The sequence below is a fragment of the Falco rusticolus genome, chromosome 7 (assembly GCF_015220075.1).
Source record: "Falco rusticolus isolate bFalRus1 chromosome 7, bFalRus1.pri, whole genome shotgun sequence".
Classification (NCBI taxonomy): Eukaryota; Metazoa; Chordata; class Aves; order Falconiformes; family Falconidae; genus Falco; species Falco rusticolus.
Genome location: NC_051193.1, coordinates 49457021 through 49472846, shown reverse-complemented (window position 1 = coordinate 49472846; position 15826 = coordinate 49457021). Strand labels below are relative to the sequence as shown.

General features: G+C 43.3%; 1 protein-coding gene across 6 annotated transcripts in view; it reads right to left on the bottom strand.

Moving 5' to 3' along the window:
- Positions 1-15784, bottom strand: part of CAPN3 (calpain 3) — a 31612-nt gene extending 15828 nt beyond the window's left edge. For 5 of the 6 annotated variants that reach the window (XM_037393478.1, XM_037393479.1, XM_037393473.1 and 2 more), the window contains exons 1-7: positions 13057-15784; positions 6859-6928; positions 4908-5026; positions 4142-4275; positions 3540-3708; positions 2759-2899; positions 204-287 (exon numbers count right to left, since the gene is read on the bottom strand). In XM_037393478.1, the coding sequence (XP_037249375.1) occupies positions 204-287; positions 2759-2899; positions 3540-3708; positions 4142-4275; positions 4908-5026; positions 6859-6928; positions 13057-13350 (1011 nt within the window). In that variant the 5' untranslated portion in view covers positions 13351-15784. The other variant, XM_037393476.1, reaches the window with a different exon arrangement.
- Between the last annotated feature and the right edge of the window lie 42 nt (positions 15785-15826).

Genomic DNA, 15826 nt, shown 5'->3' with positions numbered 1-15826 from the left:
GGAATATCCATCTCCCCAGAAAGCCAAAACTTGGATAGGTTTAGTTCCCCATGAGGCTTTCATTTCTTTAAATAGTAATTTTATTTCCTTAGCTTATAGTTTGTTTTGCTTTTTTTTCCCTGCTCATAGGTTTGCTGACATGCATGGTACTAGGCCATGTAGACCACGGTTCCCCATAGCTGGAGGAAAGGGCCTGTACGTACCTCTTCCACGGCTGTGACAGAGTAGGCATGGCCTTTGACAAGCCCACAAGACATCCGGGTTTCGTACTGCATTGGCACTATGGTCTGTTGAACACAACATAAAAACTCATAAGAGTCATGCAAAGCTCAGCCAGGTGCTCTAAAGCAGGTATTGCCACCCAGGGCTTTTGGAGGGAGAGTGACACCGTTCAGGTGACAGATTTTTTTATCTTGTCCTCTTCTTTGCATTTGCCAAGGTGGCCAAGCTTCATGCCCACAGAATTAACGTTGTTGGTATCATAAAGGAGTGAAGCATGAACTAAAAAAGGAAAAAGTTAATAATATCAGTTGGAAAGGACATTTTGTGATTTGTTTTTTCCCTTTGTGTAGGTCACTGCTTTGTGCACTTATAACATGCTAGTATATAGCATGCTTAATCAAAATAATCAGATTTTGTATTAGTGGGACTACTCAGCCATTTCTGGGGTAGTATGTTCTTGTCTGGCTTGGTAAGGCTATTGCATATTAACTGGAAACATCAGAGCAGATCAACACTTAGAAGAATGTTTTCATCTTTACACACGGCTGCTATCTTATCACAATGACATTAAAACACCCTATTTAATATATTGTCCCTACTAACTTACACTATTTTTCAAAAAAATTAATTTCCTGTGGAAATATACATTTTGTTCCATATTTTTTTTAAAAAAATCATGAATGAATCTTTTTCCAGCTGACATTCAGGACAGGCATAGCTTTCTTCAGCAATGTATTGCTCAAGTGCAAATACACTTGCTGTCTTGGTAATCAACTATTAGTGTGCCTGAGGATTTTTTTTTTTTAATTTGCAAATCTCAGAATACTATTTATCTCTGAGATAAAGAGTCGAGAGCAAGATGGCAGGTGCACACAGTCCTCTGTACTTGTAAGAGAAACACTGAGATCAGTGGGATGGGAGGGCTCTGACAGTGTGTGGGGGCCATGGACCCCTCCTTCATTATGTCTGTCACCAAAAGGTGACTGCAAAGCCCTGCCAGTAAACCTGCCATCCCTTCTTGACACATCTGAGGGCATGAGAAAGGCAGAGCTGGAAACGGAGAATTACTAGTCACACAGGTACATTCTGAGCTTGCACAGGGAGGATTCCACCCAAATACATCCTGCCTGTTTCCTTTCTGCTCCTCTTTCTTTCGGTTTTTTTTTTTTTTCCTTGCTCCTGTTTCCATACTTTTTGTGCCTAGAACCTCATATCTATTTCCTTTTTTCTTCATTTCTACTCACATTGTTGCCATCATTACTTACCAGAACCCCTTTCTGTCTTTTCTGTTTAAGAACATTAACTTCTGCTGGTGCTCTGGACAACTTCTCAGAAGCGCTTCTGAAGCCTGCACTATCTGCCTCTTTTCATAGAGAGTCATGATTTTTTTCTCTGGTAATGGCTCAGAATGTGTAATAACCAGAAGCACAATGGCTATGGGGACAGCAACTGTAGAAAGAGTTTTGCAACCTTCGTTCAGTGGACAGGCACTGGGGAAGAAATTCCCCCCAAAACATGGGTGATTTGGGCAGCTGTGCTTGCAAAATGAGACAGTCACACTCAGCTTTCCTGAAGAATTACACCATTTCAATCTTTTAGGAAGACTAAATACGAATGTTGAAAGAGGAAAAATCAACTATTTCTGCTGCAAATACAGAAGACAGTTTGCACAACCAAAAGTTTCAGATGATGTAATTGTGGAGGCTTTTTGTTTGCTTTGTCCCTCTCTAAAGTGTATGTAAGTGTATACAGCGGACATAATTTCATTGTCACGGAAATGCAGCTCCCTAAAGGGCAAGGTGTCACAGCTGCCTGATGGGGAGAAGGAGAAAGCAATGTGTCCCTCTACAGATTTGAAAGTTTTTAGGTTTACCTGTTTGGAATTTTTCTTAAATGGTTTTAACATCCCTCTCTTTATTTTCCTAGATACTTAGGTATGTTGGAGTTACTGTGTATTTCACCACACATATAAAATTCTACATGTTTTTTCTTTTCCTTGTTAGGTGGTTTAAATGAGGATCTTAATGGCAGTAATCTAAAAGGAGCATCCTGAGAGCAGACTCCCTTCCATTTGTGGGCAGAGCTCATAGCACTCTGTCTCAAAATAAGTCACCAAGTACTTTTGTGCCCGGAGTGAGAGCCATGCAGAGTTTGCTTTTTCTTTCTTTCACATTCCCCACATGCTCAGGGATCTTGTTCTGCTCTAATATTTTAATGTTCTTGTTTTCTCCACCCTTTGCAAGCGAGGGACTTGATAAAATCCACTAATCATTTCCTGTTCTGGAAATTATAAGCTCGTCCCACAAGCCAACAGCCCTTTGCCTCAGTGTCAGCAAAGCACTCCAGTATCAGTCACTGTGTCTGAAAGCACAGAAGTCTTTTAACATATGTCAAATAGCATCCATAAGAACAGGTCTTTAGTGTTGGGATAATTCAGTGAAGCCAAATAATGATTCAAAAGCATAGGTGATTCGTTTCGCTAACTGTTTGTAAATAAAAACACTGTGAAGTCAACCACTTCTGGAGATATACGAACCCAGGCTGGCCTCTCATCTGTCCCATGGTAGTCTATAGTGGAGTGAGTCATCTGCGCATTTTCTAGATTCTTCACCATTCGAGCAATCAGTTCCCCAATGTTGCTTCGAGGAGCTGATCCATAGGAAAAGCCTAGGTTATCCTGGTACAGACAACAGGAGAGAAGTATCATGCAGAGAGATGAGGCAGGGAGAGGGAAAAGAAATGATACAAGAAAGATGAGTGGTAAAAGATAGCCTAGATAATTTCTCTTCTCTCTCATTATGTCCCTACTTATCTACAGTGGCTGATAGCACTGGTTGTTCTCTTGCCTTTACTGCAATGTCATGCTCCATAATGCTTATCAAAATTATTTTTTTTACTTTTAAATTTACCATGATAAATTAAGACAATCTGAGGCTGTGTTGGCAATCAAAGGGTTAATTTCCTAATTGTTTGCACACTTAGCATCTTTGACATGACAATTTGTGTCTTAACAGATTTGCAGCACCCCCATACTAACCTCATTTTACTGGGTGAGGGCACTGAGGGCGGGGGGTGCTGGTTTTGCTGATTGCATCCTTTCTCTCCACCTCCATGCTTCTGTTCATTTCCTTTTTCATGCTTGCTGTTTGCTAATGGGTGGTGTCTAGTGGAGATTACTTGATCTCCTAGGAATGGATGTTCACTACGTGGACTAAACCAAGCAGTTGCAAAAGGTGGCATGTATTTGATTATGGACGGAGGGGTCACTCTCCTGTACCATTTCTTATGGCTCATCTGCAAAGTTCATGTGGACTCACATCAATGGAGCTGGCCATGAGAGATCCTCTGTCAATGGCATGTTTCATGATTTTATAGATATCTCTAGGGGCATCCTTTATGTCATAGAACTCTGTGACTCCTCCGGTGAAGTCCTCCATGGCTTCGGTGGTGTTGCCTCCTTTCAAAGCTTCGTATGATCCATGAAGTCTTGGAAAGAGAAAAGAAAAAGATCCTCTTGTACACAGATAAAGATACCTGCCTATATATTTATATCTATCTTGTGTGTTTATAAACATAGATGTGTAAAACCGCATACTAAACACCCCCCACCCCCAACCCATCTGTTTGGTAACCCACAAGATAAAAGTTTCAAAATATGCCACCTGCACACACCAAACAAACAAACAAAAAGAAGACATACTGACAATGAAATGTAGACCTCTGAATGAGTAGCAACCCCCCCCTAGAAAATATGCTTTATCCTATCCCCAGTTCTGAGGCATGAGAATGTATGGGAAAAGCAGTGGTATGTTCAGAGCCTCTCTACATGCTCGTTGTAAGTCTTGTGCACAGCGGTTTAACCACCTCCCCAGCCGAAGTTTTGGCAGGGAGCCTGACATGGTCCAGCCGGTCATTTTACTTTGCATAGGCCTTTTCCAGGAGGGCGCTCCAGAACTCATTACGCTGGGAGGACTTCGTAAAGACCAGCTGGTTGTTGTATGTGGGTAAGCAGTCATCGACGACGACGTCCACCCAGTCTCCGTAGCGCCAGAACTGAATAAAGGCAAACAGAAAAAAACCCTCGGTTGTCTTGGTGCAGGCAGGGGAAGCTGGCTGAAAAGCCAGGCTGAGAAAGGAGAAATGTGTAAATTAACTTCTTAACGTGGCAAAAAGTGATGGCTATCGGGAGGGAGGCAGCCATACTGAATTCCCCTGGGCAATGCCTGCGGGACAGTGAGAGGTGTCTTATGAGAGCCAAGGGAAATGTGGGAAGCAGTCAATCTTTCCTGAATTAGCGGTTCTTCAATAACTTGTTTTTGACAGACCAGCTGCTTGTGGGTCTAAAAATAGATGCTCTTCCCAACTGCCCACGTGTCTGTGCTGGCCATAGTGCCGCATCTGAGCAGCGAGGCAGGACCGGGCACCTGTTGCTATCCCTTATGTGCAGGACGCAGCGATCTGCAAATGCTTCCTTGGTGGGTTAATGCTCCCTAATTGCTTGTACGGGCTGGCCCTTCTGTGACTGCCCTCTTGGAAGAGTTTGGGGTGAGGCAATTCAGTCCCTCTTCCTTCTCCATTGCGGCTCATGCTTCCAAAGGGCAGAGAAGCAAGAGGGAAGAGCATGCTGAGAGCTGAGCTCTCTCTCGGGTAAATACATTCCCTTCCTGCTAGATGAAGGGACTCACCTGGAAGTGAAAGATGCCAGCATAGTTTTGTATAAAGGACTGGTCATGAGGTATGACTCTACAGAGTAGTTTTTTATTCAGTGTCAGGCAAGCAATGGCAGCCAGGAACCAGCAGTCACCTGCAAAGGAGCAAAAGCAGCAGACAAAATGAAGGGATAGAACAACTACAATCAAAGGGAAAACGTGAGATACTGCAAAGTGACACATTAATTTTCAGTAATGCATGCTGTCGCCTTTCAGGAGAGGGCTCTTCTCCATGTGTTCTGCAGTACTTTAGCACTTTATTTGTGCTCTGGCAATGCTTGTTGGCATCATTCATGGCTAGGTACACAGCTGTTAAATAGATGATGTTCCCTGTACTTTAGGAAAAAAACTAAAATCTGATGAACACTGTTCCATGTGAATGCCCATCTGACTTCCTGCATTAGTTATCCTTCCAAGCTGTCCATTAGGACAGAGACCAGCTGAAAGAGGGCTCTTTCACAGGTGGAGCTCTGCACAGCTGAGTTTCAGTGTCTCAGTTTTCATTTTCTGCTCTCAAGATAAACCACTCTCCCAATCATTATTCTGTGGGGCCTCTTTCCTGCTTCATTGCTCTGATGCTTTTTCCTCTTTTTGAATCTGTCTCTGCACTGTTGTAAACACTGCCCCCTTTAGTGCTTTTCAGTTCCTCCTTCAGACACTTGCACAAGTTTGCTGCCTCTGTGGGAGCCTGGGGAACGTGGCTTTCTCCTATAGTACTTCTGTGTTCAGCAAATGTTGCCTCAACTCTTAATTAAGACCTCCTAGCTGCTACTTTAAGAGAGATTATAGGGTAAGCTTGCCTGGGCAGTGTGAATGAGTGGGGTGAGAGAATTACACAAGGCAGTGAAAACTAAACCTGATTGCAGGAAGTTGTAAAATAAATTGGTGAAACTGGTGGAATGATAAAACATATAGAAATACATATATGTATATATATTGGAAAGCCAACGCTATACATATGGCAGTACCTCCTAAGTTACCTATTTCCCATTAGTAAGGATGTGGGGGCCACGGTGACCAGGAGTTTTCTAAACTATCAATATTCATCAGAAGTCAAAAAAGGTAAACCATGTTATGAGTAGTTGGGAAAGGAATAGAAGACAGAAGAGAAAATATGCATGTAAATTCATTGTGCCCACACCTTGGCAACTGTGAGTCACCTCAAAAAGAAAGGCAGTTTAAATAAATTAAAAAAAAAAAACCAAACCAGAAAAAGTACTGGGATGGTGATGAGGACAGTCAGAAGCACAGAACAGCAATTAAATGAAAAGATTAACTCAAATTAGGATCTATTAGCTTAGGAAAAATATCACAGGAGAAGTTATAAAACCATGAAAGACGTGGGGAAGCTGAGTGGGGAACGACTTTACGAAGCAGTGCAGGTGAGCACTGTGTAGACAGCTGTTGCAGAGGCATCACTTGTACCTAAGTAGTGGCCCTCTATATCAAAGTATCTTTGACCATCTGAGATTAAGGCCTTCAATACAGAGGTTGTCCTTGAGTACAAGGCACACTTAGCTGGAGGCGTTCAGAAGCTCCTGTATGGAAATAACAGGTCTAAATACCTGAAAAAATACAACAGTAGCTGATTAGATTTTTCTTTCAGTCAAATAACTCCTCTTTATCTCTTATGCTTGTCTTAACTAATTTTGTCTCTTCTGAAAGCCTAAACAGTGTTTTATAATGCACTTATGATATTAGTTCATTGAAAGCAAACCACCCTGTAAAGTATCTTGTCTTCAAGTTCTTCCCTAGGTTGTTACTAGGCTGATATCGATGATCCGCTATAGAGAGAAGGAATTGCTAGATGTGTAGTGGTATGCTGAGACAGAGGATTTCAAATATCACCTTGGAAGCAAAAGAAAATTGAGAGCTAAACTATGATGTAGACTATAAAAAGTGCAGAGTTGAAATAGGAGTTTCATACCTAATTCTCCTTGGCAGATATCTGTTCTGTTGGCTCCACCAATAATAAACCGTGGATTCTCACAGATTTCCTGCAAAATATAAACGGATGTATCAGAGGAAAAGCATGCATTACAATACCTGTTTGCCAGAGGAATAAAGGCTGTGTTAGGACAGTGTTCTCCATAGGATATTTTGTGGGTATCAAAATGTCTGACAGAGTTTTCAGCTGCAGAGTTTCACTATGAAAATGTTTTGGAATATGGATGTTCCAGACTTCAGCCGGAGTTTTCTCCATGTATCTACAGGGTCTAATAGCCAGCCTGGGGGGCTCCCTCTGCACAGGGTGCAAACACTGCATCAAAATGAGAAGAATAGGGTAAAATATTTTTCTACACAATAATGAAGAAAAAAACACTGGAGAGGACAGGAGAGCAGGTCAGTGGAAAAAGCACCAGGGGACCAGATTAAATTATTTTAAAATGACTGCAGGTTTAACATGTCCAATTTGCAGTAACTATAGTGTGCTGGGGCATTAGTAAAGCTGAAGAATGCATTTCCTCAGGAATGAGACCCAGTAATGCTCCTCCTTAAAATTTGCCCAGGATCAGGTCTTTCATTCTCAGGAATAAACAATTGCTGGTTACGAGATTTTATTCTTTTCCTCATGTTGCCGTTTTTAATTACCAACTCTGTATTCAGAAATGTAAACAGACATCATCTGTCTCTGAGAAGAGGAAGGTCTTCTTTTGTCCTGCAATTAGAACAATGTATTGGCTTTATCAGTGTTTATACTAGTACGGCATGGGCACAAGATGCTGTACAGGCATAAATAATCAAGGAATTGCTGTAGAGAGGGAAGGGCTACGTAGGAGCTGCCAGCAGATGAGGTGGGACTATTGCAGGGTTACACAGAACGTTTTCTATATGGGACAAAGAACCACAGTATATAAGGAAGCCAGGGGAAGAAGCAGGTACAACCTCTCTTGCAGAAAGTCCCTGCTTTATCCCATCCTGTATACTCAAATACTTGGTATGGGGAACGAAAAGAGGACACAACTTTTGGACCCATCTCTTGTGAGGGTAAGAAAGAAAGATATTGCTACCTCAGGACCACTTTCCTGAGCAGCTGTGAACGGGGAAGAGGACAAAGTGTGGTCCAAGAACCCAATCTGCTGGAAGATGGCAGAGCTGGAGTAGGAAGCAGAAAGTAGAAACAACTGGCAATTTTTTGTGTGGCAGTACAGGCAGCTGGCTGCAGTCTAAAACTTTTTTTCTCACATCATCCGGGTAGCCCTGGATGTTTCCAGACTCATGTTTCAGCTCTAGTAGTTTCACTTGGCTTACACCCATTTCTTTGCTCCTTCACAATAATCAGCAGAGTTGCTTTGATGTAAATTTTTGGATTAGTCGTATAGCCAGATAGAGAGACCAGCTTCCAGCTCCCAGTAGCAGTCATCTTATTCGCCTCAAGGGAGGGAATGGAGGGATTGTCCTGTTATTCTGGGCTTCGGTCAGCTGTCCTGGGATCCAGTTCTGTCAAGGCAGCTGTTTGAGATGCCTTCATGCTTTTTTCCACACACTTGCTTTGTTGAAAGTATCCTTCCTCATATTGCTGTGGTGCTCTCTTGAAAACTATCTGTGAGATGCCAGGTTTTCGGATTGTGCTTTTTTCAACCTCTGTTACTGTATTTTAGCTTGATCCTGCTTCTATTGAAGTAAAAAGCTCTGAAATCCAGCAAGCTGTGTTTTAGATAAAGGTAGTTAGATGGTGTCTAAGTGTTTCCAAATATTAACTGTACTGCAATGATCGTTCCTCAGAGCCATTTGTTACATCTTGGGCTTGTTTGCTTTGTAGGATGGTTGGAAAAGGAATGCAAAGGGAGTCATAAAGTTGTCATATGGACTGATCTAGCTATGACAGAAATGCTTTTCTTGCATTTTTTTGTGGTGGCCAGGTGTGCTTAGTACACTGCGGATATGTTTCTAATATTGTATTACTCTCGTTCATCTGCAAAACTGTGCTGGATGTGCTGAGTACAGTCGAAGTTACATGGAAAGGCTTCAAGGTCTTCCACGGCTGATGAAAAGTACTCAGCAGAGCGAGACGACCTGGTGTTGAAGGTGCAGGTGGCAGGTCTGTCCTTCCAGATTTCCTGGCTGAGCGAGGGATTGCTCTCCACCTCTTAGGTCGAGTTATCACAGAGAATACATTGCACTTTGTTGAAGCAGTGATTCATCCAGATCTGCATGCCTCTGATCTGAGTGCCTCAGACTGCCTTGGTACTATTCAAAGGACCTTTGGTTTCACTGGGTTGATTCAGTTCAGATGGTAATTTCACTACAAACAGTCAAAGTTACTGCAAAGGAGACAGAGTCCTAGGAAAACCCTGCATGCTGCTTTCTGGGCAGAGCATAAGAAATGAGTCAGTTGGAAGGGAGCACTGGAAAATGCAAAGACAGCATGCAACTAAAAATGACATTTGACCTTCATTATATTTTTCAGTAGCTTTTCCTCTGTGTCAGGAAAAATCTTCCTGTCAGCTTATACTGTTACAGCAAAAGGCATTCATTCCTTTAAACACTGCTGTTAATAAACTATAGCATTCTAACTAAACTCTGATCTAACTAAAAACTGATCCTATCAAGTAGAGGAATCATTTTCTTTGGTCTGCCTAAGACAATTTGTAGCCCTGTGTTTCTCCCTTGGCCTCTCTTGGTCTGGACCATGCTATTAAATGGCTGTGCTGCACACTTCAAGGCTGAGCTTGATGTTGTCAGATACCAGGCTGGTTTTAGAGTTTCAGAGTTGGATTACCCTCATCTGAAAGTCCTGCCTTGGTGGCACTAAATGCCCTCTTTGCATTGCAGTACTGCCTGCAGAAGCACACATTCTGTGGCGACTAAATTCAAACAGCTTTGCACCTGTGCAGCAGATGATCTGGTTCATTTTCATTCTAAGCAAAATCCACTAGTCTGCTGACTTGATTTGATTTATATTCATTATGAAAAGAAAGCTCCTCCTGCTGATTTTCTTACTATGGAGAGGATCCCCATGGGCAAGTCATCAAATTCGGCAGTTAATGCTGTGACCTCCTGGCTGTGAGCAGGGACAATGACAGTGGTGCATTTGAAAGTACAGTGTCATGGCAGAGCCATCCTATTAATGCCCTAATGTCATTAGCTCCAAAGAGCACTGTTGCAGGACCCCTCGATGCTCTGCATTATGTTACAATACAGACTTTTTCTCAGCTCTCAAAGATCAGCAACCTCATCCCTGCTCCCAGCTGAGAGAAGCCTCCGAAGGCAGCCTGGGTGTGGGAGGCTATTAAGAAACCTGAGCACAGCTCAGCTCTGGGTTGGATATAATCAGGTGCAGGTGACAACAGCTCTTTGGGCTCCTCTTACCATCCATGGGTGAGCAAATTATTTAATATTATGCATTAACTGAGGGGGATTTTTGTTGCCCTCTATGTACCTAAATCATGCTCATGCATACTCTGAACAGAAACAGTGGATGGATTTACTGTTAGGAGTCTGCTCTGCACATACGTGTGGTGGCATGGCACTCACTAGCTGAGTGGAATTACAGGGGCCTTCTCGCAGCCCCCCTGCCAAGTCTCACGGCTGCCCTGTGTAGCAGCCACCCCCGTTGGAGGCACAAGACTAGCCCTTGTGCCCTCGCTGCCCTTGCAGCAGCAGGGGCCAGTCGTTCTGGGGGTGGCAGAAGAAGACCTGACCTCTAGGTAGCACCGACAGCAGGGAGAGGAGCCGGTAGGGCCAGAAGCATGAGAACGAGGGGTAGCTCTGGGCTGGGATGCTGGACACCTCTCACCACCTTGGTAATGCACTGCAGGAGCCCCGAGGGAAAGGGTCGAGTCACATCACAGCCATTGCCAGGGGAAGTGGGGAGAGCCCAGGGTCCCCACAGCCCGCGCGTGGGAAGGGGAGCTCCCCATGCCAGGCTCAGAGGGCAGCTCAGCTCGGAGCCAGGGAGCCGGGGAGTGTCATCCCTGTGACTGACTTGCTGTGGGGTGCTCACAAACCCCAGGCACAAAAGCAGACTCCCAGCCTTTCCATATGCCAGCGCAGTGTGCGGGGAGCTGCAGCGAAGCAGCACTATTCAGCTGAGGAACCGCACCGGCACCAGGGCTTGGTTATAGCATTGGTAACCAACAAACATGTGCCCTTTAGGTTATTTATTATAAACATTATATTAAATATATTCATTTGAGTTTATTATGTTCTGTTAACACGTCTATTGTGGCTATTTGTGTATATAATATTATCAGACAAGTCCTCTTGTCATTGCTAAATAACCTAGAGTTTCAAAATCCACTGAAGTCCTGGGTCAGTCGGAGATCAGTGCCAACAGATATGTCTTTTGCATCAGTGCCCAAGAGAAGTCTCACTTTGCAGTTGTGGTGACAGAGCATTAAATGTGAGTCTCTCCTCTTCGGGGACCTGCTGGGTACAGCACTGAACTGAATTACAGGGTTTGTTTTAAAACAAACACATTTGTAACAGAAAGCACAGGGATCTCTATAAATCCGACCCAGTGTGTCCCAGGCAGAACAACCATCTCTATTGGGGTCAGGACTGACTGGATCTATGATCCCACAGCATGCCAACACTCGGCAGGTGCAGACCGCAGCTCTCTGGATCTCCTTTGCTCTACCTGCAGCTGGCACCACTGACACATCAGGTAACTGAACACTTGTATCAACACAGGTGGCTTTGGTTTTGATGTTGCACTGTATTTTGAGTCTTCACACAGTCCTCAGCTTGTTGCTACCCAAGTATAGAGCTTCCAAACTTATTTGTTAATGAGTGGCTTAAAGAAATGTCTTTGGGATAAAGACCCTCAAGTCTGAACCTTCCCAAAAACAAAGGCTGGATATGCGGATGCTCAGTTATATTAGACAAGTCTGAGGTTACACTGTGGGTTTTTTTGTTTTGATGCTTTCTCATATGCACACTTGCAGTCTGTTTGCCCCAGGGCACCGACACTCATCCACTGTACCGCTATAGCGCTTCCCTCTCCGTGGAAACAGGAAATCCAATCACTTTGATTGACTTGTGGCTGCATTTAATTCATTTGCACTCATTTCCAGGGGCTGATGTAGCCATGGTGATGATGAAGGAATGACAAACACACAGGCACAGGGCACAGCATGTTGCTCCCTCCACATTGCTCACGGTGTTGTGACTGCAGCACGTGGCCTTCCTCTGCGCCTGGTCTTCCACTATTCAGTTACATTCCTGCGGTCAGTTTTATCTGTCACCACTGACTTTGCCACTGAAGCACAGATTTGGGTGTTGGGGAAGTATGGCAAATCTAGAAGAGGTGGCCAAAACCTGCCAGAGAGAGGGAGCTGGGGAAGCTTCTGCGAACCACGTCCTCGCTGCTGGACAGGGGACAGAAGGGGCCGAGGCGATGTCCTGGGGGCTGCCCCGTTGGCGGGGAGCACCTGCCCAGCAGGAATGGCAGGGAAAGAGGGTAACTTCCTCTGCAGTAGGACAGGAAATCACTTGGGAATTGAGGAATTAGTCCTCTGCCCGTGAGAGAGACTCAGGGTGGGAAAGAAGAGGAAGGCTGGCAGGGGAACGCCCACAAAATAGGAAAAAGAAATAGGATTAGTAGGCAGGAGTGGGTACTCATAGTGGTTACAACTCCCAAGTTCATAGTAAGTGGATAATATGATAAACACCTTTTTCAAGTTAGTTAAGCCGTGCTGGGAACAAAACAACTGAATAAAAACATGCTTCAGACCAAAATCTGTCCTTTTATTTTCACAGATTAGGAAAACAGCAGAATACTGAAGTAAAATTGTAAGTGAAATAAGATAGTGTTTAAAAATCAAGCCTCAGCAAACACAGTAACTTGTTGCAGAATGAAAAAATTTCTTTGGTAGTTTCAGACAAGAAAATCCCTAGCAAATAATGCAACAAGAAAATTAAATTCCATGTTTGTTTTTCTACGCATTTAATTCCATCTCTTTTTTTGATTTCATTTTGGTTTATTGTATTTTAGTCATTATATACACACACTCTGAGCTTCCACAGCCCTAGCTAGTCGTCTTCCAGAGCTCTTAAGGAAATACCTCTCCAGCTTATTCCCCCTGCCTCCCCCGATACACGCCTTCTGCGAAAATATAAGTTCAGGGTGAATACTTCAATTTACAGAAAGTAAAAGGCACTCAGAAAACATGTTACTTACATGTGGCCTTTTCCATTCGAACTTGATGGGGATTTTCTGGCTATAGAAGAGGGAGGACTCATTTGGCGGGAAATCAGGATCTTCATAAAGAATGTTTTTCTCCAGGCACGCCTTGTGAAGGTCTTCATAGGTCTTCTGCTTTACCTTGATAATGGGCTGGTTGCGACTTATGATGGCAGAATAAATCCCCCCTGTGCCCCCACCCACACCTTCAGTTGTGGTGCTGATAGTAGCGCTGGGAACGGACCCAGCAGCTGTCTGCTGAGCCACTGCTGCATTTATGGCGGACGGCATGGGAATCAGGCTTATAGCAAATGCTGAAAGAAAGCGAGATCTTGCAAACTGGAAGGAAATCTGAGAAAAGAGGAAGCTGCTGTGTAAACTGCTTTTTCTATCCGTTTAAAGTCTCCCAGTCAAATCTGCAATCAACAAAATTCCCTGTGGTTGAGCACGTTGTGCATCCTCTCAGAGGGCAGTATTTTGTCATAAGAAGTCGGAATTTATTCGTTGATGTGGAGGAACAAGATAATCTGTTGCTAACTCCTGTGCCCGAGTTGTAGTATCTACAGCACGTGTGTGCCTGCCCTGTGCATACAAGCGTCCAGAAGGGACAAGCTTTAACCCGTGAAATCTAAAAATAACTAAGGCAAAGAGAGGAGAGGGAAAGTGAGAGGGACGGGCTTAGTGAGATGGTGTCAGTCTTCTGGGAAGCTCATGCGGGGGCCAGGCATGTTCCTGGGACAGGCTCTCGCTTCCAGGCTGACTCCTGGTGCACGCAGCTCATCCTTTCCTTAAGTAGAGAGCACAGTGAAACTGGAAGCTAAACTCCTGTTGGTTTGGGAATGTATTTATGAAGTACTGCCAGCCAATAAACTAGTCGTGACACCCCTGAAGGAGCTGTTGTACTCGACTTGCTGCTTTTACTTATTGCTGTGGACAAGATACATATTTTCACTAGCAGAAAGGATTATCTAAACACATGCACCAAACAGTGAAAAAGGTAATTATTTGATGCTACTGAGGTCAGGTCGATACCTGCCAGCTGGGTTTGGCTCCTCTAGAGAGCAGCTCACCAGTGCTAAGATTCACCTGGTGACAGCTACCTCCCATGTAAAAGGCACCTTCTCATACAGGTGCAGAAAAGTTTACAAGGGGCTCAGTGTGGAAACTGGGGTGTTCTGTGTGTGTTAGGATATACTAATCTTAGAGGAGATGTCTGACTTTGCACATTTATTTTGTCACACAACAGTGGGATAAGGGACAAAAATCAGTCTCCTGTGAAAGAAGATTTAATGACGTTGCTCTTCTTCATAACACAGTTCTTTAAAAGGTGACATTGTTTATGTGTCAAGAAAAGTCCCTACACCTTGATTTTTCTTTGACTGGGAAGTCTTAAATCACATCATGACATCAGTATTATTTCTGCCTGATGACACTAGTCTCTGGACTCTGGCTCACGTAGTTGCTGACCTTCTGCCCTAGTGCTATGGTGTTTTCCAAAGCACTGATTCTTCATTTCTCAGCCATTTGCTTGGCTTACACATTTCAAATTAACAGTACAATGGACCATCTCTACAGCTCATTAAACAAACTCCACTAGGGGAACTTTTAAAGAAGGTAATATAGTTGACAAGCTTGACTAACCTCTAGGCATATTAATTCTCAGCCTTCTAATGGTAGCCTAAATTATTTTCTTTTTATCATGAATACAAGCCTTTTTGTACCAACAGGACAATCAGAAAGAATGGAATCAAGTGTCTGTGGAAATAGAAATGTAATTGCTTCAGAGTGGGTTGTCCAGATGCAGAATTGATGACTTCCTCATCACATTTAGATGCAAGGATTGCAAGTCTCATATTTGACATTACTTTGTAGGACAGCTTGGCAAAGCCATGCATCACTCTTTCCAGGACATTTCAAGAGCAATGCAAGTAGTGAGATGCAAGGGCCTCTCTAACTGCACAGCTTCAGCAAAAATGCTTATTTTGTAGCCTGTGCATATGTTCTTTCTCTCATATTCTCCCTTCTTGCCTGATTATAAAAACTGTTCTTCGTCTTGTACACAGAGCTCTGTTTCAGGAAGGTGTGGTATTTGACAAACTCCTTGTGGGCTGCTGGGGAGGATCAAATGAAGGATTAGCCATGTTTTTATATTTTTGCTTCTATTTCTTGGGATGGTCAGCAAGTGTCACAGTATGACCTGTTGCTACAGCTACAGCTAACGGTTCAGCTAGTGCCTGCATAGGGAGGAGCAGGTGGACACACACTCCTTGCTTCTAACCCAATGTTGCTCTTTATGGATGTTCAGGAGTATTTTGTAGTTATACCTGTTCAAAAAACAGTTCTCCCTTTCTTAGTTTTTACTGGACAGATGGTTTTGTTATATAGGTCTTTTATGTGAGATGATATTTCTATTTAATTTTTATGAAATTTTATCTCCAGGTAATTGAATTCAGTTACCTTTTTTGTAAATACATACTATAAAAGTTTATTTCTTCACTTATGGCATAAGTATATGGAAAAGTATGTGAGTTGCTACAAATAACAGCGTAAATTATATTCTTTGAAATGTATTTCCTCAGATTTAAAGACACAACTGCTAACATTTTTAGCAACTAACTCCTATCGAAATCCATAGAAGTTAGGCACATACTACTGAAAATTTGCCCCATAAGTACTTACTGTATCTATATACACTATATATAGATAGATATCACACTGAGGGCGGGAGTGTAAAAGCTAGTCATCTGCTTTAACCAGATACTCTTGG